Source organism: Bombina bombina, chromosome 9 (assembly GCF_027579735.1).
Source record: "Bombina bombina isolate aBomBom1 chromosome 9, aBomBom1.pri, whole genome shotgun sequence".
Lineage (NCBI taxonomy): Eukaryota > Metazoa > Chordata > Amphibia > Anura > Bombinatoridae > Bombina > Bombina bombina.
In genome coordinates, this window is record NC_069507.1 from 156,648,145 (window position 1) to 156,673,546 (window position 25,402).

Sequence of the window (25,402 nt, forward strand, 5' to 3'; positions counted from 1 at the left end):
TTGCCACCTGTCAGCAATCCACATCCCGGGAGTGGAGAACTGGGAGGCGGATTTCTTGAGTCGCCAGACTTTTCATCCGGGGGAGTGGGAACTTCATCCGGAGGTCTTTGCCCAAATACTTCGACGTTGGGGCAAACCAGAGATAGATCTCATGGCGTCTCGCCAGAACGCCAAACTTCCTCGCTACGGGTCCAGATCCAGGGATCCGGGAGCGGTTCTGATAGATGCTTTGACAGCACCTTGGAACTTCGGGATGGCTTATGTGTTTCCACCCTTCCCGCTGCTTCCTCGATTGATTGCCAAAATCAAACAGGAGAGAGCATCAGTGATTCTAATAGCGCCTGCATGGCCACGCAGGACTTGGTATGCAGATCTAGTGGACATGTCATCCTGTCCACCTTGGTCTCTACCTCTAAGACAGGACCTTCTGATACAGGGTCCATTCAAACATCAAAATCTAACTTCTCTGAAGCTGACTGCTTGGAAATTGAACGCTTGATTTTATCAAAACGTGTTTTTTCTGAGTCGGTTATTGATACCCTGATACAGGCTAGGAAGCCTGTTACCAGAAGGATTTACCATAAGATATGGCGTAAATACCTATACTGGTGCGAATCCAAAGGTTACTCCTGGAGTAAGGTTAGGATTCCTAGGATATTGTCTTTTCTACAAGAAGGTTTAGAAAAGGGTTTATCGGCTAGTTCATTAAAGGGACAGATCTCAGCTCTGTCCATCTTGTTGCACAGGCGTCTGTCAGAAAATCCAGACGTCCAGGCCTTTTGTCAGGCTTTAGCTAGAATCAAGCCTGTGTTTAAAACTGTTGCTCCGCCATGGAGTTTAAACCTTGTTCTTAACGTTCTACAAGGAGTTCCGTTTGAACCCCTTCATTCCATTGATATAAAGTTGTTATCTTGGAAAGTGTTATTTTTAATGGCTATTTCTTCGGCTCGGAGAGTCTCTGAGTTATCAGCTTTACATTGTGATTCTCCTTATTTGATTTTTCACTCAGACAAGGTAGTTCTGCGTACTAAACCTGGGTTCTTACCTAAGGTAGTCACTAACAGGAACATCAATCAAGAGATCGTGGTTCCTTCCCTGTGCCCGAATCCTTCTTCAAAGAAGGAACGTCTTCTACACAATCTGGATGTAGTTCGTGCCCTCAAGTTCTACTTGCAGGCAACTAAGGATTTTCGACAAACGTCTTCCCTGTTTGTCGTGTATTCTGGTCAGAGGAGAGGTCATAAGGCTTCGGCTACCTCTCTCTCTTTCTGGCTTCGTAGCATAATTCGTTTAGCCTATGAGACTGCTGGACAGCAGCCTCCTGAAAGAATTACAGCTCATTCTACTAGAGCTGTGGCTTCCACTTGGGCCTTTAAGAATGAGGCCTCTGTTGAACAGATTTGCAAGGCTGCAACTTGGTCTTCGCTTCATACTTTTTCCAAATTTTACAAATTTGACACTTTTGCTTCTTCGGAGGCTATTTTTGGGAGAAAGGTTCTTCAGGCAGTGGTTCCTTCTGTATAATGAGCCTGCCTATCCCTCCCGTCATCCGTGTACTTTTGCTTTGGTATTGGTATCCCAGAAGTAATGATGACCCGTGGACTGATCACACATAACAGAAGAAAACATAATTTATGCTTACCTGATAAATTCCTTTCTTCTGTTGTGTGATCAGTCCACGGCCCGCCCTGTTTTTTAAGGCAGGTAGATATTTTTTAAATTATACTCCAGTCACCACTTCACCCTTGGTTTCTCCTTTCTCGTTGATTCTTGGTCGAATGACTGGGAGTGACGTAGAGGGGAGGAGCTATATGCAGCTCTGCTGGGTGAATCCTCTTGCATTTCCTGTTGGGGAGGAGTTATATCCCAGAAGTAATGATGACCCGTGGACTGATCACACAACAGAAGAAAGGAATTTATCAGGTAAGCATAAATTATGTTTCTTTCATGTAATTAACAAGAGTCCATGAGCTAGTGACGTATGGATATACATTCCTACCAGGAGGGGCAAAGTTTCCCAAACCTTAAAATGCCTATAAATACACCCCTCACCACACCCACAAATCAGTTTTACAAACTTTGCCTCCAAGGGAGGTGGTGAAGTAAGTTTGTGCTAGATTCTACGTTGATATGCGCTCCGCAGCAAGTTGGAGCCCGGTTTTCCTCTCAGCGTGCAGTGAATGTCAGAGGGATGTGAAGAGAGTATTGCCTATTGAATGCAGTGATCTCCTTCTACGGGGTCTATTTCATAAGGTTCTCTGTTATCGGTCGTAGAGATTCATCTCTTACCTCCCTTTTCAGATCGACGATATACTCTTATATTTACCATTACCTCTACTGATTCTCGTTTCAGTACTGGTTTGGCTTTCTACAAACATGTAGATGAGTGTCCTGGGGTAAGTAAGTCTTATTTTCTGTGACACTCTAAGCTATGGTTGGGCACTTTATTTATAAAGTTCTAAATATATGTATTCAAACATTTATTTGCCTTGACTCAGAATGTTCAACTTTCCTTATTTTCAGACAGTCAGTTTCATATTTGGGATTATGCATTGAATTATCATATTTTTCTTACCTCAAAAATTTGACTTTTTTCCCTGTGGGCTGTTAGGCTCGCGGGGGCTGAAAATGCTTCATTTTATTGCGTCATTCTTGGCGCGGACTTTTTTGGCGCAAAAATTCTTTTCCGTTTCCGGCGTCATACGTGTCGCCGGAAGTTGCGTCATTTTTTGACGTTATTTTGCGCCAAAAATGTCGGCGTTCCGGATGTGGCGTCATTTTTGGCGCCAAAAGCATTTAGGCGCCAAATAATGTGGGCGTCTTATTTGGCGCTAAAAAATATGGGCGTCGCTTTTGTCTCCACATTATTTCAGTCTCATTTTTCATTTGCTTCTGGTTGCTAGAAGCTTGATATTTGGCATTTTTTCCCATTCCTGAAACTGTCTTATAAGGGATTTGATCTATTTTGCTTTATATGTTGTTTTTTCTCTTACATATTGCAAGATGTCTCACGTTGCATCTGAGCCAGAAGATACTACAGGAAAACCACTGCCTGCTGGATCTACCAAAGCTAAGTGTATCTGCTGTAAACTTTTGGTAGCTATTCCTCCAGCTGTTGTTTGTAATAATTGTCATGACAAACTTGTTAAAGCAGATAATATTTCCTTTAGTGATGTACCATTGCCTGTTGCAGTTCCCTCAACATCTAAGGTGCAGAATGTTCCTGATAACATAAGAGATTTTGTTTCTGAATCCATAAAGAAGGCTTTGTCTGTTATTTCTCCTTCTAGTAAACGTAAAAAGTCTTTTAAATCTTCTCTCTCTACAGATGAATTTTTAAATGAACACCATCATTCTGATTCTTTGGACTCTTCTGGTTCAGAGGATTCTATCTCAGAGATTGATGCTGATAAATCTTCATATTTATTTAAGATGGAATTTATTCGCTCTTTACTTAAAGAAGTACTAATTGCTTTAGAAATAGAGGATTCTAGTCCTCTTGATACTAATACTATACGTTTGGATAAGGTTTTTAAAGCTCCTGCGGTTATTCCAGAAGTCTTTCCTGTTCCTAATGCTATTTCTGCAGTAATTTCCAAGGAATGGGATAAATTGGGTAATTCATTTACTCCTTCTAAACGTTTTAAGCAATTATATCCTGTTCCGCCTGACAGGTTAGAATTTTGGGACAAAATCCCTAAAGTTGATGGGGCTATTTCTACCCTTGCTAAACGTACTACCATTCCTACGTCAGATGGTACCTCGTTTAAGGATCCTTTAGATAGAAAAATTGAATCTTTTCTAAGAAAAGCTTATCTATGTTCAGGTAATCTTCTTAGACCTGCTATATCATTGGCTGATGTTGCTGCAGCTTCAACTTTTTGGTTGGAAACTCTAGCGCAACAAGTATCAAATCGTGATTCTCATGATATTATTATTCTTCTCCAGCATGCTAATAATTTTATCTGTGATGCCATTTTTGATATTATTAGAGTTGATGTTAGGTTTATGTCTCTGGCTATCTTAGCCAGAAGAGCTTTATGGCTTAAGACCTGGAATGCTGATATGGCTTCTAAATCAACTCTACTTTCCATTTCTTTCCAGGGAAACAAATTATTTGGTTCTCAGTTGGATTCTATTATTTCAACTGTTACTGGTGGGAAAGGAACTTTTTTACCACAGGATAAAAAATCTAAAGGTAAAAACAGGGCTAACAATCGTTTTCGTTCCTTTCGTTTCAACAAAGAACAAAAGCCTGATCCTTCGTCCTCAGGAGCAGTTTCAGTTTGGAAACCATCTCCAGTCTGGAATAAATCCAAGCCTGCTAGAAAGGCAAAGCCTGCTTCTAAGTTCACATGAAGGTACGGCCCTCATTCCAGTTCAGCTGGTAGGGGGCAGGTTACGTTTTTTCAAAGAAATTTGGATCAATTCTGTTCACAATCTTTGGATTCAGAACATTGTTTCAGAAGGGTACAGAATTGGTTTCAAGATGAGACCTCCTACAAAGAGATTTTTTCTTTCCCGTGTCCCAGTAAATCCAGTGAAAGCTCAAGCATTTCTGAATTGTGTTTCAGATCTAGAGTTGGCTGGAGTAATTATGCCAGTTCCAGTTCCGGAACAGGGGATGGGGTTTTATTCAAATCTCTTCATTGTACCAAAGAAGGAGAATTCCTTCAGACCAGTTCTGGATCTAAAATTATTGAATCGTTATGTAAGGATACCAACGTTCAAGATGGTAACTGTAAGGACTATATTGCCTTTTGTTCAGCAAGGGAATTATATGTCCACAATAGATTTACAGGATGCATATCTGCATATTCCGATTCATCCAGATCATTATCAGTTCCTGAGATTCTCTTTTCTAGACAAGCATTACCAATTTGTGGCTCTACCGTTTGGCCTTGCTACAGCTCCAAGAATTTTCACAAAGATTCTCGGTGCCCTTCTGTCTGTAATCAGAGAACAGGGTATTGTGGTATTTCCTTATTTGGACGATATCTTGGTACTTGCTCAGTCTTTACATTTAGCAGAGTCTCATACAAATCGACTTGTGTTGTTTCTTCAAGATCATGGTTGGAGGATCAATTTACCAAAAAGTTCTTTGATTCCTCAAACAAGGGTAACCTTTCTGGGTTTCCAGATAGATTCAGTGTCCATGACTCTGTCTTTAACAGACAAGAGACGTCTAAAATTGATTACAGCTTGTCGAAACCTTCAGTCTCAATCATTCCCTTCGGTAGCCTTATGCATGGAAATTCTAGGTCTTATGACTGCTGCATCGGACGCGATCCCCTTTGCTCGTTTTCACATGCGACCTCTTCAGCTCTGTATGCTGAACCAATGGTGCAGGGATTACACGAAGATATATCAGTTAATATCTTTAAAACCGATTGTTCGACACTCTCTAACGTGGTGGACAGATCACCTTCGTTTAATTCAGGGGGCTTCTTTTGTTCTTCCGACCTGGACTGTAATTTCAACAGATGCAAGTCTCACAGGTTGGGGAGCTGTGTGGGGATCTCTGACAGCACAAGGAGTTTGGGAATCTCAGGAGGTGAGATTACCGATCAATATCTTGGAACTCCGTGCAATTTTCAGAGCTCTTCAGTTTTGGCCTCTTCTGAAGAGAGAATCGTTCATTTGTTTTCAGACAGACAATGTCACAACTGTGGCATACATCAATCATCAAGGAGGGACTCACAGTCCTCTGGCTATGAAAGAAGTATCTCGAATTTTGGTTTGGGCGGAATCCAGCTCCTGTCTAATCTCTGCGGTTCATATCCCAGGTGTAGACAATTGGGAAGCGGATTATCTCAGTCGCCAAACGTTGCATCCGGGCGAATGGTCTCTTCACCCAGAGGTATTTCTTCAGATTGTTCAAATGTGGGGGCTCCCAGAGATAGATCTGATGGCCTCTCAGCTAAACAAGAAACTTCCCAGGTATCTGTCCAGATCCCGGGATCCTCAGGCGGAGGCAGTGGATGCATTATCACTTCCTTGGAAGTATCATCCTGCCTATATCTTTCCGCCTCTAGTTCTTCTTCCAAGAGTAATCTCCAAGATTCTGAAGGAATGCTCGTTTGTCCTGCTAATAGCTCCGGCATGGCCTCACAGGTTTTGGTATGCGGATCTTGTCCGGATGGCATCTTGCCAACCATGGACTCTTCCGTTAAGACCAGACCTTCTGTCGCAAGGTCCTTTTTTCCATCAGGATCTGAAATCCTTAAATTTAAAGGTATGGAGATTGAACGCTTGATTCTTGGTCAAAGAGGTTTCTCTGACTCCGTGATTAATACTATGTTACAGGCTCGTAAATCTGTATCTCGAGAGATATATTATAGAGTCTGGAAGACTTATATTTCTTGGTGTCTTTCTCATCATTTTTCTTGGCATTCTTTTAGAATACCGAGAATTTTACAGTTTCTTCAGGATGGTTTAGATAAGGGTTTGTCCGCAAGTTCTTTGAAAGGACAAATCTCCGCTCTTTCTGTTCTTTTTCACAGAAAGATTGCTATTCTTCCTGATATTCATTGTTTTGTACAAGCTTTGGTTCGTATAAAACCTGTCATTAAGTCAATTTCTCCTCCTTGGAGTTTGAATTTGGTTCTGGGAGCTCTTCAAGCTCCTCCGTTTGAACCTATGCATTCATTGGACATTAAATTACTTTCTTGGAAAGTTTTGTTCCTTTTGGCCATCTCTTCTGCTAGAAGAGTTTCTGAATTATCTGCTCTTTCTTGTGAGTCTCCTTTTCTGATTTTTCATCAGGATAAGGCGGTGTTGCGAACTTCTTTTGAATTTTTACCTAAAGTTGTGAATTCCAACAACATTAGTAGAGAAATTGTGGTTCCTTCATTATGTCCTAATCCTAAGAATTCTAAGGAGAAATCGTTGCATTCTTTGGATGTTGTTAGAGCTTTGAAATATTATGTTGAAGCTACGAAATCTTTCCGTAAGACTTCTAGTCTATTTGTTATCTTTTCCGGTTCTAGGAAAGGCCAGAAAGCTTCTGCCATTTCTTTGGCATCTTGGTTGAAATCTTTAATTCATCTTGCCTATGTTGAGTCGGGTAAAATTCCGCCTCAGAGAATTACAGCTCATTCTACTAGGTCAGTATCTACTTCCTGGGCGTTTAGGAATGAAGCTTCAGTTGACCAGATCTGCAAAGCAGCAACTTGGTCCTCTTTGCATACTTTTACTAAATTCTACCATTTTGATGTATTTTCTTCTTCTGAAGCAGTTTTTGGTAGAAAAGTTCTTCAGGCAGCGGTTTCAGTTTGAATCTTCTGCTTATGTTTTTTGTTAAACTTTATTTTGGGTGTGGATTATTTTCAGCAGGAATTGGCTGTCTTTATTTTATCCCTCCCTCTCTAGTGACTCTTGTGTGGAAAGATCCACATCTTGGGTAGTCATTATCCCATACGTCACTAGCTCATGGACTCTTGTTAATTACATGAAAGAAAACATAATTTATGTAAGAACTTACCTGATAAATTCATTTCTTTCATATTAACAAGAGTCCATGAGGCCCACCCTTTTTTGTGGTGGTTATGATTTTTTTGTATAAAGCACAATTATTCCAATTCCTTATTTTATATGCTTCGCACTTTTTTTCTTATCACCCCACTTCTTGGCTATTCGTTAAACTGATTTGTGGGTGTGGTGAGGGGTGTATTTATAGGCATTTTAAGGTTTGGGAAACTTTGCCCCTCCTGGTAGGAATGTATATCCATACGTCACTAGCTCATGGACTCTTGTTAATATGAAAGAAATGAATTTATCAGGTAAGTTCTTACATAAATTATGTTTTTTTTTTTCTGGGCTGATAGACTGTGTTTTGTCTGGAACCCACAGGTTTCACTTTTAAGTTTCACTTTCGTTTTTGAAAGTGTTGCACAGCTCCTATTACTTGCTGTACTTGTAATAACAGGGGAAGTACTGTCTTGCACTCCATGTGACCGGGTGTGGTCTATGTTCATTTCCTCCATTCCGGCTGAGACTTAAACCTGAAGAGAGCGTTTCCTCTGTTAAGTGTCTGGGTCTAGGAGGTGGTGAGTACCCCAGCCATTGGGAGTATAAAGGTGCAGTTTTCTATAATGTTTTTATTTGTGTCCTTCTGTGGGTATAACCTGAGCTATGAAGGACTCTGGCATGTTAGAAGGTACTGTAATATATCATACCTGTTTATATTGTGAGGAGACAGTGGTTTTCCCGCCCACTCAATTATGTTCGACATGCCTTAACACCGTTATAAAGTCTAAGAAGGGGAGACAAGCCTGCTAAGGCTCTTAGTTCCTCTGAGCCTTCTACTACTCAGGCCTTGGCATCCCGTGAGATTACTACCCTTGCTACATTATCCACTCCACATGCAGTTCCCAGTAGCACATCTAATCCTCCATCTTGAGGGGGCCTTCTTCCTGTGGACTTTGCCGCGCAGTTACAAACGGCGGTGTCTGCGGCCCTCAGTGCATTACCTCGCTCTAACAAACGCAAGAGAAGGGTTAAACAGCTCTCTTGACCCGGAGTCATCTAAATATTTATCGGATTTAGCTATTATGTCCCAGTTATCCGATGATGTAGCTTCAGAGGGTGAACTTTCTGGGTCGCAGTCCTTAGCGTTTATGCCTCCTGCTGCGGACGAACCATCTTTTAGATGTAAAATTGAGCACTTGCGTTTTTTATTAAAGGAGGTTCTGTCTGCGTTAGAGGTTTCAGAGGCCGCACTTCCTGAAGAACCTATGATACCTAAATTAGACAGAGTTTACGAAGACAGGAAAGTTCCTTTGACTTTTGTGGCGAACATTATTAAGAACGAATGGGAAAGAATTGATTCTTCCTTTTTCCCCCTCGTCTACTTTTAAAAAATTTGGTCCCGGACTCGCAACTGGATTTGTGGGGCTCCATTCCTAAGGTGGATGGTGCTATCTCTACGCTTGCTAAACGTACTACTATACCTCTTGAGGATAGTTTTTTGTTCAGAGAGCTGATGGAAAAGAAAATGGAAACCTTTCTGAGAAAGATGTTTCAACATACGGATTTTAACCGGCGGCTGCAGTTGCCGCCGTTGCCGGAGTGGCTACCTGCTGGTGTGACTTTTCGGAACTCATTGAGGTGGAATCTCCCCTCGAGGATATTCAAGACAGAATTAAAGCTCTAGGTGGCAGATTGTCTCTTTTTTCAGACGCCTGGTTCAAGGACGTACAGGATCCGTGGGTCCTGGAGGTGGTATTTCAGGGATACAAGATAGGCTTCAAATCTCATCCACCAAGGGGCAGATTCCTTCTCTCAAATCTGTCTACCAGACCAGAAAGAGGGATGCCTTTCTAGTGCGTTCGGAATCCATCTTACATAGGAGGTGTTGTCCCGGTGCCTATCGAAGAAAGAGGTTTGGGGTTTTAGTCAAACCTTTTCGTGTTCCCAAAGGAGGGGGGACTTTCCGCCGAATTCTGGACCTAAAGTGCTTAAACAAATTTCTCAGTGTCCCTTCCTTCAAGATGGTGACGATAAGGTCCATCCTTCCTTTAAATCAGGAAGGCCAGTTTATGACCACTATAGATCTGAAGGACTTTTACCTTCATGTTCCAATCCACAGGGAACACTTTCAGTTCCTGAGGTTTGCATTCCTGGACCAGCACTTCCAGTTAATTGCCCTTCCGTTTGTCCTAGCTACTGCTCCAAGAATCTTTACGAAGGTTCTGGGGGCTCTTCTAGCCATTGACAGAACTCAGGGTATTGTACTTGGACGATATTCTGGTGCAAGCATCATCCTTTCATCTAACGGAAGAACTCCCGGATTCCCGTCTTCTTCAATCACATGGATGGAAGATAAACTTGCAGAAGAGTTCTCTTATCCCAAGTACCAGGGTGGAATTCCTGGGTACTATAATAGACTCCATATCCATGAGGATATTTCTAACAGACCAGAGACATTGCAAGCTAACTTCGACATGTCTTGCCCTCCGGACCTCCTTGAGTCCCTCTGTGGCTCAGTGTATGGAGGTGATTGGTCTCATGGTGTCCTGCATGGACATAATTCCTTTTGCCATGTTCCGTCTCAGACCTTTACAACTGTGCATGCTGAGGCAGTGGAACTGCGATCATTCAGATCTGACTCAGCAGATTGTATTAGATAGCTGGTCGAGAGAATCACTCTCTTGGTGGCTCTGTCCAGATCATCTGTCCCGAGGGACATTCTTCTTAAGACCATCCTGGGAGATTGACTATGGACGCAAGCCTATCTGGATGGGGAGCTGTTTGGGGTGCCAGGAAGGCACAGGGGTTGTGGACTCAGGAGTCCTCCTGATCAATATTTTGGAACTACAGGCAATCTTCAAGGCCTTGAAGACTTGGCCACTTCTCGGTTTGTCCCAGTTTATCAGATTTAAATCGGACAATATAACCTTGGTGGCTTACTTCAACCATCAAGTGGGAACGAGAAGTTCCTTGGCAATGAAGGAAGTATCTCAGATTCTAGCGTGGGCAGAGGCCCACAGCTGTTCGCTGTCAGTGATCCACATTCCGGGTGTGGACAACAGGGAGGGGGATTTTCTCAGCAGGCATTCCTTCCATCCAGGTGAATGGTCTCTCCATCCTGAGGTGTTTTAAGACATATGCACCAAGTGGGGGACGCCGGAGATAGATTTCATGGTGTCGCGTCTCAATACCAAGCTACCCAGATATAGGTCAAGGGATCCCCAAGTGGATCTAATAGATGCACTACCAGTGACCTGGAGGTTCAAACTCATATTTTTTTCCTCCATTACCGCTTCTTCCTTGAGTGGTGGCCCGCAACAAGCCGGAGCGGTTATCAGTAATCCTGATTGCTCCATCGTGGCCGCAAAGGATGTGGTTCGCAGATCTAATGGGGATGTCCTCATCTCCTCCGTGGAAGTTACCTTGTTGCAGAGACCTGCTGATACAAGGTCCATTTGTTCATCAAAATCTAGATTTTCTGAGACCGACTGCGTGGAGATTGAACGCTTAGTCTTAGCCAAGAGAGGTTTCTCTAAAAGTGTCATTGATACTCTTCTTCAAGCTCATAAACCAGTTATTCGGCGTATCTACCACAAGGTGTGGAGGACCTACTTATTCTGGTTTGAAGAGCCTGTTTTTTCCTGGCACAGAGTTAAGGTTGCCAGGATCTTATCTTTTCTCCAGGATGGGCTGGAGAAGGGCCTTTCTGCTAGTTCCCTGAGGGGACAGATTTCATCCCTGTCGGTTTTATTGCACAAGAGACTGGCTGAGCTTCCAGATGTCCATTCCTTTAGTAAGGCTCTGATTAGGATCAGACCTGTATTTAGATCTGGGTCTCCTCCTTGGAGCCTAAATCTTGTTCTTCGGGTTTTGCAACAGGTTTCCGTTTGAGCCTCTGCATTCCGTTGACATTTAAATTGTTATCTTGGAAGGTTCTCTTTTTATTGGCTATTGCCTCTGTGTGCAGAGTTTCTGAGATCTCTGCTTTGCAATGTAAGCTCCCTTATCTGATTTTTCATGCAGATAAGGCAGTTTTATATACTAAATTAGGTTTACTTCCTAAGGTTGTGTTAGATCGCAACATCAATCAGGAGATTGTGGTTCCTTCCTTGTTCATCGAAGGAACGCTTACTTCACAATTTGGATTTGGTTCGTGCCTTGAAGTTCTATCTTTAGGCTACTAAGGAGTTTAGACAATCTTCCTCTTTGTTCGTTTTCTATTCGGGAAGCGTAAGAGGCAGAAGGCTACTTCGACTTCCCTATCTTTTTGGTTAAGGAGTGTCATCCGCTTAGCTTACAAGACAGTGGGACATTCCACAAGAGAATAACGGCTCATTCCACTAGAGCAGTAGCTTCCTCTTGGGCCTTTAAGAACGAGGCCTCTATGGATCAGATTTGTAAGGCGGCTACGTGGACCTCCTTACATACTTTTTCAAAATTTTACAAGTTTGATGTTTTTGCTTCAGCTGAAGCAGCTTTCGGGAGAAAAGTTTTGCAGACTGTGGTGCCCTCAGTATAGGGTCCGCCTCTTCCTTTTTTTCCCTCCCGTTATTCATTCAGTGTCCTCTGGAGCTAGGGTATAGTTTTCCCAACAGTAAGGAATGAACCTGTGGACTCTTCCTATCTTAGGAAGGAAAACATCATGTATGCTTACCAGATAAATTCCTTTCCTTCCGGATAGGGAGAGTCTACAGCCCCCGCACTTTTTTTTTTTTTTGTCTATGGGCGGCCCCCTATTTATTTTATTTTTTTGGCACCATTTATACCATAATGTTTCTCCTACTTTTCCTTGTTCCCTCTGCAGAATGACTGGGGTAATGAGGAAGTGGGAGGGATATTTAAGCCTTTGGCTGGGGTGTTTTTGCCTCCTCCTGGTGGCCAGGTGTTGTATTTCTCATCAGTAAGGAATAAACCGTGGACTCTCCCTATCCGGAAGTAAAGGAATTTATCTGGTAAGTATAAATTATGTTTTTGTGCGCATATATATATATACTTTAATGTGTATGTGTTCTTAGCATAAAGAAATCAAATAAGTGCGTTAAAGAGGAGAATGCATGACGGACAGAGCAATAGGTTATGCATTGCCACCATTAAGGGATCAAACTAAATAAAAACGAGAATCCTTTTCTTTTACAAGATATGACGAGTCCACGGATTTCATCCTTATGGGATTACGCCTCCTGGTCAGCAGGAAGTGGCAAAGAGCACCACAGCAGAGCTGTATATATAGCTCCTCCCTTCCCTCCCACTCCAGTCATTCTCTTTGCCTGTGTTAGTGATAGGAAGAGGTAAAGTGAGGTGTTAGTTTAGATTTTTCAATCAAGAAGTTTTTTATTTTAAAATGGTGCCAGTGAGTACTATTTTTCTCAGGGAGAAATTGTCAATCAATAACTTCCCAAGAGTAGTGGAGACATCTTATTTTCTGCCCTGATGTTGATGATCTTAGCAAACATTATCTAAGATCTTGCTGGTTCCCACAGAGTGGTTGAAGGTAGTGTAAAGAAATATCTTCAGTGTGGAAAACCATGTCATGCTACAAGCAGCATTGAGGTATGTTCAGTCATTTGTTTCTGGGGAGACTAGATGCATCAGAACAGGCTGACATTATTCCCTAACTGGGGAGGGGTAATCAGTATGCACTATATGAAAGGAAATGGTGTACCTGGAATTTCCTTTTATTTTGATTACTTATCAGTGTGTTTGGTGTTTCACTTTTTCCAAATTTTCCAAATTTGATACTTTTGCTTCATCTGAGGCTGTTTTTGGGAGAAAGGTTTTTCAAGCAGTGGTGCCTTCCGTTTAGGTTCCTGTCTTGTCCCTCCCTTTCATCCGTGTCCTATAGCTTTGGTTTTGTATCCCATAAGTAAGGATGAAATCTGTGGACTTGTTATATCTTGTAAAAGAAAAGGAAATGTATGCTTAACTGATAAATTTATTTCTTTTGCAAGATGTACAGAGTCCACGGATTCATCCTAACTTGTGGGATATTGTACTTCCTGACAGGAAGTAGCAAAGAGAGCACCACAGCAGAGCTGTCTATATAGCTCCCCCCTTAACTCCACCCCCAGTCATTCTCTTTGCTGGCTCTAAGCAGGAAGGGTAAAGAGAAGAGGTGTTAAACTGTTAGTTTTATTTTATCTTCAATCAAGTGTTTGTTATTTTTAAATGGTACCAGTGTTGTACTATTTACTCTCAGTCAGGACATAGATGAAGATTTCTGCCTGGAGGATGATGATCTTAGCATTTGTAACTAAGGTCCACTGCTGTTCCCACAGAAGCTGAGGAGTACAGGAAAACTTCAGTGTGAGGAACGGTTTCTTGCTATACAGCAATGAGGTATGTTCAGTCATATTTTCTGCAGAGACTGCGTTAACTCAGAAAGGCTGACAGTGTCCCCATTAGGGGAAGGGTAAGCAGTAATCCTAGTGTTATCAGAGGTTTTTACTAGCTTGCATAAAGGGTTAATTTTTTGTGGGCACTCAGTTTGTTATGTGAATTTGGGACAAACATTTTTGTGTCTGGGAGTAACGTTTTCAGTTTTATGGGACATTTGCTTGAGGGTTCTTTGGGGTTGTTTATAACCCACACGGCTTTCAGGCAGGGTTTGTTAGTTTTGTGTAGGCCCCAGCAACATCGAGTGAGGTGGGCAGGGCCTATTTACAAGCAGCAAGCAACTTCTCCTGAGGTCCTGATAAGTCTTCTGAGGGACTAATTGAAACTTTAAACCCCATATTATCGTTTCCTAAGGACAAGTAGGGCCACAGCAGAGCTGTGGCAAGGTGCTTTAGGGGTTTTTAACTGGTTTTAGACAATTATCAATCAGTTTTTCATTTGGGGGTTTATTACTTTTTTACTTGTGGTGCAATCCTTCTAAAGCTTAGTGGGTACACTGTTAAAATTTCGGAATTTTTGAAGCAATTTTAACCTGTTTTGCAGTTTGTGTATGCCTTTTTTTCTCTTAAAGGTACAGTACCGTTTTTGCAAATTGTGTTTTTTTCATTAAATAAAGTGTTTTCCAAGCTTGCTTGCTTCATTACTAGCCTGTTAAACATGTCTGACACTGAGGAAACTCAATTTGTTTAGAAGCCATTGTGCAACCCCCTATAAGAATGTTTCACAATTGTACTGATATGTCTATAAATTGCAAACAGCATATTTTGACTTATAAGAATTTGGCATTAAATGATTCTCAGACAGAAGGAAATCAGGTTTCGCCATCTAGTTCTCCCCAAGTGTCACAACCAGTTACGCCCGCACAAGCGACGCCAAGTACTTCTAGTGCGTCTAATTCTTTCACCTTGCAAGATATGGCTTCAGTTATGAATACTACCCTTACAGAGGTTTTATCTAAACTGCCAGGGTTGCAAGGGAAGCACAATAGCTCTGGGTTAAGAACAAATGCTGAGCCTTCTGACGCCTTAGTAGCCGTATCCGATATTCCCTCACAATGCTCTGAGGTAGGGATGAGGGATTTGCTGTCTGAGGGAGAGATTTCTGATTCAGGAAAGATGTTCCCTCAGACAGATTCAGATATGACGGTATTTAAATTTAAGCTAGAGCACCTCCGTTTATTGCTCAGGGAGGTTTTAGCTACTCTGGATGATTGTGACCCTATTGTCGTTCCAGAGAAATTGTGTAAAATGGACAAATATTTAGAGGTTCCTGTTTACACTGATGTTTTTCCGGTCCCTAAGAGGATTTCGGACATTGTTACTAAGGAGTGGGATAGACCAGGTATTCCGTTCGCTCCCCCTCCTGTTTTTAAGAAAATGTTCCCCATTTCTGACACCATAAAGGACTCATGGCAGACGGTCCCTAAGGTGGAGGGAGCTATTTCTACTCTGGCTAAGCGTACAACTATACCTATTGAAGACAGTTGTTCTTTCATTGATCCTATGGATAAAAAGTTAGAGGGTCTCCTAAAGAAAATTTTTGTTCATCAGGGTTTTCTTCTTCAACCTATAGCGTGCATTGTTCTGGTAACCACTGCAGCTGCTTTTTGGTTTGAGGCTCTAGAAGAGGCTCTTCAGATGGAGACCCCACTAGATGATATTTTGGACAGAATGAAGGCCCTTAAGTTGGCTAATTCTTTTATTACAGACGCCGCTTTTCATCTTGCTAAGTTAGCGGCAAAGAAATCAGGTTTTGCCATTTTAGCGCGAAGAGCGTTATGGCTTAAGTCCTGGTCAGCTGATGTGTCATCTAAATCTAAGCTTTTGACCATCCCTTTCAAAGGTAAGACCCTATTCGGCCTGCACTGAAAGAGATCATTTCAGACATCACTGGAGGGAAGGGCCATGCCCTCCCTCAAGATAAGTCAAATAAGACAAGGACCAAGCAAAATAATTTTTGTTCCTTTCGAAACTTCAAGGGTGGTCCCGCTTCCTCTTCCACCGCTGCAAAGGAAGAGGGGAACTTTGCTCAATCCAAGCCAACCTGGAGACCTAACCAGGCTTGGAACAAGGGTAAACAGGCTAAAAAGCCTGCTGCTGCCACTAAGACAGCATGAAGGGGTAGCCCCCGATCCGGGACCGGATCTAGTAGGGGGCAGACTCTCTCTCTCTTTGCTCAGGCCTGGGCAAGAGACGTTCAGGACTCCTGGGCCGTAGAAATTGTAACCCAGGGGTATCTCCTAGATTTCAAAAATTCTCCTCCAAGGGGGAAATTCCATCTTTCTCAATTGTCTGTAAACCAGACAAAAAGAGAGGCGTTCTTACGCTGTGTAGAAGCAGAACAGGGGCAAGGTTTCTACTCCAATCTGTTTGTGGTTCCCAAAAAATAGGGAACCTTCAGACCAATACTAGATCTCAAGATCCTAAACCAATTCCTAAGAGTTCCATCCTTCAAGATGGAGACCATTCGGACTATTTTACCAATGATCCAGGAGGGTCAATATATGACTACCGTGGATCTAAAGGATGCATATCTACACATTCCTATCCACAAAGATCATCACCAGTTCCTCAGGTTTGCCTTTCTGGACAGGCATTACCAGTTTGTGGCTATTCCCTTCGGGTTGGCCACGGCACCAAGAATCTTCACAAGGGTGCTAGGGTCCCTTCTGGCGGTCCTAAGGCCGAGGGGCATAGCTGTGGCACCTTATCTAGACAACATCTTAATTCAAGCATCGACTTTCCAACTTGCCAAGTCTCACACGGACTTAGTGTTGGCCTTTCTAAGATCTCATGGGTGGAAGGTGAACGTGAAAAAGAGTTCTCTTATTCCTCTCACAAGAGTTCCATTCCTGGGAACTCTGATAGATTCTGTGGACATGAAAATATTTCTGACGGAGGTCAGGAAATCAAAGATTTTAACCACCTGCCGAGCTCTTCATTCCATTCCTCGGCCGTCAGTGGCTCAGTGTATGGAGGTAATCGGACTTATGGTAGCGGCAATAGACATAGTTCCATTTGCTCGCTTGCATCTCAGACCACTGCAACTATGCATGCTCAAACAGTGGAATGGGAATTATGCAGATGGGTCAAGAGACCAGAGACTCTCTTCTTTGGTTGTTGTCACAGGATCACCTGTCCAGGGGTTTCCGCAGGCTAGCGTGGGTTATTGTGACAACGGACGCCAGCCTACTGGGCTGAGGTGCAGTTTGTGGACTCAGGAAGAGGCCCTCCTACCGATAAATATTCTGGAATTAAGAGCGATATTCAATGCTCTTCAGGCGTGGCCTCAGCTGGCTTCGGCCGCATTCATCAGCTGGCTTCGGCCGCATTCATCCGGTTTCAGTCGGACAACATCACGACTGTAGCTTATATCAATCATCAGGGGGGAACAAGGAGTTCCTTGGCGATGATAGAAGTTTCCAGGATAATCCGATGGGCAGAGACTCGCTCTTGCCATCTATCAGCGATCTATATCCCAGGGGTAGAGAACTGGGAGGCAGATTTTCTAAGTTGTCAGACTTTTCATCCGGGGGAGTGGGAGCTCCATCCGGAGGTGTTTACTCAACTGGTTCAGCTATGGGGCACACCAGAATTGGATCTGATGGTGTCTCGTCAGAACGGCAAACTTCCTTGTTTTGGATCCAGGTCCAGGGATCCTCAGGCAGTACTGCTAGATGCTCTAGCAGTACCCTGGTCGTTCAACCTGGCTTATGTGTTTGCACCTTTCCCTCTCCTTCCGCGTCTGATTGCCAGAATCAAACAGGAGAGAGCTTCGGTGATTTTGATAGCACCTGCGTGGCCACGCAGGACTTGTTATGCAGACCTGGTGGACATGTCATCTCTACCACCATGGGCTCTGCCACTGCGACGGGACCTTCTAATTCAAGGTCCGTTCAAGCATCCAAATCTACTTTCTCTGCAACTGACTGCTTGGAGATTGAACGCTTGATTTTATCCAAGCGGGGTTTCTCTGAGTCGGTCATAGATACCTCGATTCAGGCTCGAAAGCCTGTCACCAGGATAATCTATGATAAGATATGGCGTAAATATCTTTCTTTCATGTAATTAGCAAGAGTCCATGATCTAGTGACGTATGGGATATACATTCCTACCAGGAGGGGCAAAGTTTCCCAAACCTCAAAATGCCTATAAATACACCCCTCACCACACCCACAATTCAGTTTTACAAACTTTGCCTCCCATGGAGGTGGTGAAGTAAGTTTGTGCTAGATTCTACGTTGATATGCGCTTCGCAGCAGGCTGGAGCCCGGTTTTCCTCTCAGAGTGCAGTGAATGTCAGAGGGATGTGAAGAGAGTATTGCCTATTTGAATACAATGGTCTTCCTCTAGGGGATCTATTTCATAGGTTCTCTGTTATCGGTCGTAGAGATTTCTTCTCCTACCTCCCTTTTCAGATCGACGATATACTCTTATATACCATTACCTCTACTGATTCTCGTTTCAGTACTGGTTTGGCTATCTACTATTTGTAGATGAGTGTCTTAGGGTAAGTAAGTCTTATTTTATTATGACATTCTAAGCTATGGTTGGGCACTTTATATGTAAAGTTCTAAATATATGTCTTTAAACTTATATTTGCCATGATTCAAGATAATCAGTATTCCTTCTTTCAGACAGCCAGTTTCATTATTTGGGATAATGCATATGAATAAATATTATTTTTTTTTTCTTACCTTTTAAAAATTTTCAATTGACTTTTTTTCCCTGTGGGCTGTTAGGCTCGCGGGGGCTGAAAATGCTTCAATTTATTGCGTCATTCTTGGCGTTGACTTTTTTGGCGCAAAAATGTTGTCATTTCCGGCGCCCTAATTGACGCCGGAAGTATCATAAGATATGGCGTAAATATCTTTTTTGGTGCGAATCCAAAGGCTACTCATGGAGTAAGATCAGGATTCCTAGGATTTTGTCCTTTCTTCAAGAAGGATTGGAAAAAGGATTGCCAGCTAGTTCCCTAAAAGGACAGATATCTGCTTTGTCTATCCTATTGCACAAGCTGGCTGATGTCCCAGACGTTCAGGCTTTTTGTCAGGCTTTAGTTAGAATCAAGCCTGTGTTTAAACCTGTTGCTCCGCCATGGAGTCTAAATTTAGTTCTTAATGTTCTTCAGGGGGTTCATATTAAGCTTCTATCTTGGAAAGTTCTGTTTCTAGTTGCTATCTCTTCAGCTCGAAGAGTTTCTGAACTATCTGCATTACAATGCGACTCGCCTTATCTTGTTTTCCATGCTGATAAGGTGGTTTTGCGTACCAAACCTGGGTTCCTCCCTAAGGTTGTTTCTAACAGGAATATCAATCAGGAAATTGTTGTTCCTTCTCTGTGTCCTAATCCTTCTTCTAAGAAGGAACGTCTGTTGCACAACTTGGACGTGGTTCGTGCCTTGAAGTTTTATTTGCAGGCAACCAAAGATTTTCGCCAATCATCTTCTTTGTTTGTTGTCTATGCTGGAAAGCGTAGAGGTAAAAAAGCTACGGCTACCTCTCTTTCCTTTTGGCTGAAAAGCATCATCCGTTTGGCTTATGAGACTGCTGGACAGCAGCCTCTTGAAAGAATTACAGCTCACTCCATTAGAGCGTTGGCTTCCACATGGGCTTTTAAAAATGATGCTTCTGTTGAACAGATTTGTAAGGCTGCGACTTGGTCTTCGCTTCATACCTTTTCCGAATTTTACAAATTTGATCCCACAAGTTAGGATGAATCCGTGGTACATCTTGCAAAAGAAAACAAAATTTATGCTTACCCGCCCTGTCTATTCAAGACAGATAGTATTTTTTTATGTAAACTTCAGTCACCTCTGCACCTTATAGTTTCTCCTTTTCTTCCTTGGCCTTCTGTCGAATGACTGGGGGGTGGAGTTAAGGGGGGAGCCATATAGACAGCTCTGCTGTGGTGCTCTCTTTGCTACTTCCTGTCAGGAAGGACAATATCCCACAAGTTAGGATGAATCCGTGGACTCGGTACATCGCAAAAGAGAGAAATTTATCAGGTAAGCATACATTTTGTTTTCTTTTACGATATGACGAGTCCACGGCCCACCCTGTCATTTCTAAGACAGGTATGTACTTATTTTTGTTAAACTTCAGTCACCTCTGCACCTTTGGCCTTTCCTTTCTCTTTCTAACTTCGGTCGAATGACTGGAGTGGGAGGGAAGGGAGGAGCTATATATATAGCTCTGCTCTGGTGCTCTTTGCCACTTCCTGCTGACCAGGAGGCGTAATCCCATAAGTAAGGATGAAATCCGTGGACTTGTCATATCGTAAAATAAATAAATTTATCAGGTAAGCATAAATTTCCTTTTTTTTTTCCCTAAAAAATAAAATAAGAGATAATACTCTTACAGAAATATTAAATGATAGTTATAATAAACTTTCCAAGGCAAGTTATATGAGTAACTGCAGAAACGGAATGCAAGCATTCATGACATTGGCATCAGGTCGTCCAAGGAATATATTAGTAGTTTATTAACAACATGGCATTGTCATTAAACTGACATATTTGATCTTTCTTGTTTAAAGGGACATTAAAGTCTAAATTAAACTTTCATGATTCAGAATTTTGAACAGCTTTCCAAATTACTTATATTATCTAATTTAACTTTTGGTATCCTTTGTTGAAAACAATACTTAGGTAGGCTTAGGAGCAGCAATGCACTACTGGTGGCTAGCTGTTGATTGGTGGCAGCCCATATATGCCTTTTGTCATTGGCTCACCCAATGTGTTCAGCTAGCTCCTTCAACAAAAGATACCAAGAAAATGAAGCCAATTTGATAACACGAGTACATGCAAAGTTTTTTTATATTGGCATGCTCTATATGAATCATGTAAGACCTTTTTTGGATTTTGTGTCTTTTAAATTATTGATTGGCTATAAGCAGGAAGTACTTTCCTTTTCTTTACATATAGCTTGATTGGTCAGACCAGATTTTTTTTTGGAACAGTCTTATAAAAACTAACATTTTCAAACCTTTTTTTCTACAGTAGTTCCACAGCCTATCTCAACTAACAGAGTAAAGACAAAGAAATTAATAGAACCTGTTTTCCGCATTCCACCTGAATTAGATGTTTCCCTGCTTTTGGAGTTCATGGGGTCAGTATATTTGGAACTAAAATCTTTGAAATGATTGATTACCTATATATTCTAAATAATCTTTTCTATCCTGACCTATAGAGTAAAATAAGCTGTTAAAAGTCTATGTAGACTTTCATTAAAGGGATATAAAAGTCTTTCATTGTTCTAATAAAAAATAAAAGCAGTTGCTTATACTTAAAGGGATACTGAACCCAAATTGTTTATTTCATGATTCAGATAGAGCATGCGATTTTAAGCAACTTTCTAATTTACTCCTATTATCAATTTTCTTTGTTCTCTTGCTATCTTTATTTGAAAAAGAAGGCATCTAAGCTAAGGAGCCAGACAATTTTGGCTCAGAACTCTGGACAGCACTTGTTTATTGGTGGGTAAATCTATCCACCAATCAGCAAGAAAAACCCAGCTTGTTCACCAAAATTGAGCCAGTTTCTAAACTTACATTCTTGCTTTTCAAATAAAGATACCAGGAGAATGAAGACAATTTGATAATAGGAGTAAATTAGAAAGTTGCTTAAAATGGCATACTCTATCTGAATCACAAAATAAAAAAAAATTGGTTCAGTGTTCCTTTAAAAGACCACTAAATACAGTAGAATTGAATAACTGACAAATACAATAAAAAGACAATGCAATAGCACTTTGAATTTGAAATGAGCAGTATAATATTCTCTGGGAAATGTAAAAGTAAATCCAATTTTCCCTTCCCCTGTATCATGTGACAGCCATCAGCCAATCACAAAATGCATATATCTATATACTGTGTGCTTTTGCACATGCTCAGTAGGAGCTGGAGCTTCAAAGTGTGCATATAAAAATGATGTGTGCATATTTTGATTATAGATCATCATTCTACTGGAGGTTTTCAAAACGGTTTTCTATTACCTGTTTTACACACTGGGTAGATTGTTTATAAATATCTCCTTTACATTTATTTTATTTATGGGTGCTTAAGGTCGATACGCCCACGATTCTCAGAACTTCGATACGCTCATTATGTGCGCGCCATTTGCTTGTTTATGGCTTTCTCAACGGTTCCGGTTTGTCTACGCCTACGATGGGCGGAGCTTCGTTACCCGCCATTGAGCGCGCGCCATTTGTTCTCTCCATCAGAACGCCGGATGCCTCCTCAGCTGTGTTTACACAACATACAGCAGAGAGGTTTTTACTCTATCCGGAGAGCCTTGGGGTTCATGCGACGCTTTCTCTGTCATGTTAGACAGAGAGACGTTGCCAGCCCGTTGTAGATTTACAAAAAAATTAAAAAAAAAAAAGGTCCCATTACTAATGGGGAATTAATGTTGTACCCGTTGCTGTTTTAACTGTTTCTGTTCAGTCCCAGGTAGCAGTGCCTTTATTTTTCACTACTGTTCATACCTTTTGTTGCTTATACACTATGAACAAGAAGCAACAAAAACATTGTTATTCTGTTCCCTGTGTCTCAGAGTCATCCATTTCAGATGTGATTCTGTAAGCTGTCATACCTTACACAGGAACTGTGGGGTTTAATAAAACTAAAAAGGCACTAAAGGGGGTTTTCAGTCTCTTGCAGATCAAACTTCCTGAACAGCAGGTTGCATGCAAGTCCAAATGTGCATAAGCAAACACGAAATTATATGCAAGAAGAGACTATTAAAAATATACTAGGTTTCTTCTGTTCAGGGGCGTACCTAATTACTGTTTAAAATAAGGACAGTAGCTCCTTTCTTTCAGTACCTGATGGGATACGTTTCGCCATGCCTGATTGGCAGGCGACCACCTGGGTATATTAATTCTGTAGGGTATCTACATTACTCAATCTTTGCAAGCAATTATAATTTACCCTTGCACAGTAAGGTTAATGATCAGCAGTAAGGTCCTCTTTGTTGGTTGTGACATTTTTGCTGTTTAATTTTGTGATTTCCTCCTTCGTGAGAGCTTAGGATGAAAATAAAGCTACCATAGCGTTGTTTTTATGCTTGGTGTGAATTAAAGCTCTTAAATTAGTACCATGTTGGCTGCTCCATCTTAGCAATCTGAGCCTTATGGTTGAAATCCTGTTCCGGGGAAGGATATTATTTCTGACGTTTCCTTTCTCAGGATGAGAAGTCCTACCTTTGAAGATTTCCCCTTTTCTTAATCAGAATGGAGCCGGACATATAGCTCAGTGTGCTATGGCACCGTGGCTGAGCTCTGTAGCATCCCAGTGGTTGTAGGCTTGATCCCCAGCAAGGTCTACTCAAACTTTCATCCTTCCAAGATGTTACCGCTGCCTTTGAAGAAAGAGGTTGAAGGTTCAAATGGTTGCCTGCCTAAAATCTTTAAAGAATTGAGCAGCTCTTGGGACCCTTACGGGTGATTGGACGTGCTTAACAAGTGCCCAGTTCATACCTATTCACCAAGGTTTGCCTTGTGTAATATTGCCAGACAAATCCAACAAGATTCAATTATTTATGACGCCTGCTGCTGCTCCCAAATCAGCGTGAAGGGTGGAACCCCGATCAGGGATCGGATCTGGTAGGGGGCGGTCTTTCTCTCTTTCTCCAGGTTTGGATAAGAGATGTGCGGGATCCTTGAACACTAGCAATCGTGTCTCAGGGGTATCAGTTGGATTTAAGAAATTCTCCTCCCAGAGGAAGGTTTCTCCTCGATTATCTGTAGGCCAGATAAAAAGAGAGGCGTTCTTACGTTATATAGGAGACCTCTTTTCCATGGGAGTCATATGTCCCGCTCTGATACGGGTACAGGGACTGGGATTTTATTCTACTCTGTAGTTCCCAAGAAGGAGGGAACGTTCCGACCCATTTTAGACCAACAAAGTCTAAACAGGTTTCTCAGATTTCCATCTTTCAAAATGGAAACTATCGTACCATTCTTCCATTGATCCAGGAGGGTTAATTTCTGTCTACTGTGGATTTAAAGGATGCATATCTTTCTTCTACAAGATACGACGAGTCCACGGATTCATCCTTTACTTGTGGGATATTATCCTCCTGCTAACAGGAAGTGGCAAAGAGCACCACAGCAGAGCTGTATATAGCTCCTCCCTTGACTCCACCCCCCAGTCATTCTTTTTGCCTATACTAAGTTATAGGAAGGGTAAAGTGAAAGAGGTGATAAAATGTTAGTTTTTTTTTTTTTTTTCTTCAAGCAAGACTTTTTTATTTTAAATGGTGCCAGTGAGTGCTATTTTTTCCCAGGCAGCAGATGGATGATGATTTCTGCCTGGAGACTGATGATCTTAGCAGTTGTTACTAAGATCCAGAGTAGTTCCCACGGAATGGCTGAGGAGTACTTAAGAAACTTCAGTAGGGAACGGTTTTCATGCTACAAGCATTGAGGTATGTTCAGTAATTTTTTTCTGGAGAGACTGTGTTATTTCAGTATTGGCTGACAGTATCCCCATAAAGGAAAGGGGGGTAAGCAGTAATCCTATTGTGAAAGAGAAGGGTATTACTTGACCTGTATGTTGGGCTGTAAAAAATGGTTGACACTGATAACAGAATGTTTGTGGGCAAACGATTATATGTTGGGAGGTAAACTAACGTTTTTTTGTGACAAAAGTTTGCATTTTTATTGACAATGGAGGGTACACATGGCTTCAGTTAGACTTGTGTATATGAACCCACATGGCTAGGTTTTTAGACCGCTTTGGAGCGGTTCTTTTGCAAGGCTGTGAGACATCGAGTAGATGGACGGGGCATATTTTCACGCCTCAGTTGCGCAGTTGTATTCCCCATGCAAGCAGCAAGCTCCAGCTCCGGTGGGCTCTTCAGGAAAGTTTGGGCCTATTCGAAGGGTTAATCCGATTTTGCAGACCCCTGACGGCAGGTAGGCGCCACAGCAGGGCTGTGGTGAGGTGCAGGTTTTTTTTTTTTTGACTGATTATAACGTTTTTTGTCTAACGTTTTTATACATAAAAGTTAAGTGATCCTTTTCTTGTGGTGCAATCTTAGCTGGCAAGTTAGGATACATATATAATAAAATTGAGATAATTTTTATCATTTTGAAGCAGTTTTGGAAAAATTGTATGTTTTTTTTTTTTCTCTTAAAGGCGCAGTACCGTTTTTTCAGATTGTTATTTTTTCACTAAATAAAGTGTTTTCAAGCCTGTGTGTGGTCATTACTAGCCTGTTTAACATGTCTGACATTGAGGAAAGCCAATGTTCCATGTGTTTAGAAGCCATTGTGGAACCCCCACTTCAAATGTGTCCCTCATGTACTGAAAGGGCCTTACATTGCAAAGAACATATTTTAGCTGATAAAAGTATGTCTCAGGATGATTCTCAGTCAGAAGAGAATCAGGTTATGCCATCTACTTCTCTCCAAGTGTCACAACCTTTAACGCCCGCCCAAGCGACGCCAAGTACTTCTAGTGCGTCTAATTCTTTCACCCTGCAAGATATGGCTGCAGTTATGTCTACTACCCTTACAGAGGTATTATCTAAACTG

The 25,402-nt window shown here is 41.8% G+C and overlaps 1 protein-coding gene across 1 annotated transcript in view; it reads left to right on the forward strand.

The window, feature by feature from the left end:
• The window catches only part of PCGF6 (polycomb group ring finger 6), a 318,754-nt gene that overhangs the window by 68,462 nt on the left and 224,890 nt on the right, over positions 1-25,402 (forward strand). The window contains exon 6 of the mRNA XM_053692452.1: positions 20,863-20,971. Coding sequence (XP_053548427.1) covers positions 20,863-20,971 — 109 coding nt within the window. The remainder of the gene's footprint in view (positions 1-20,862; positions 20,972-25,402) is intronic.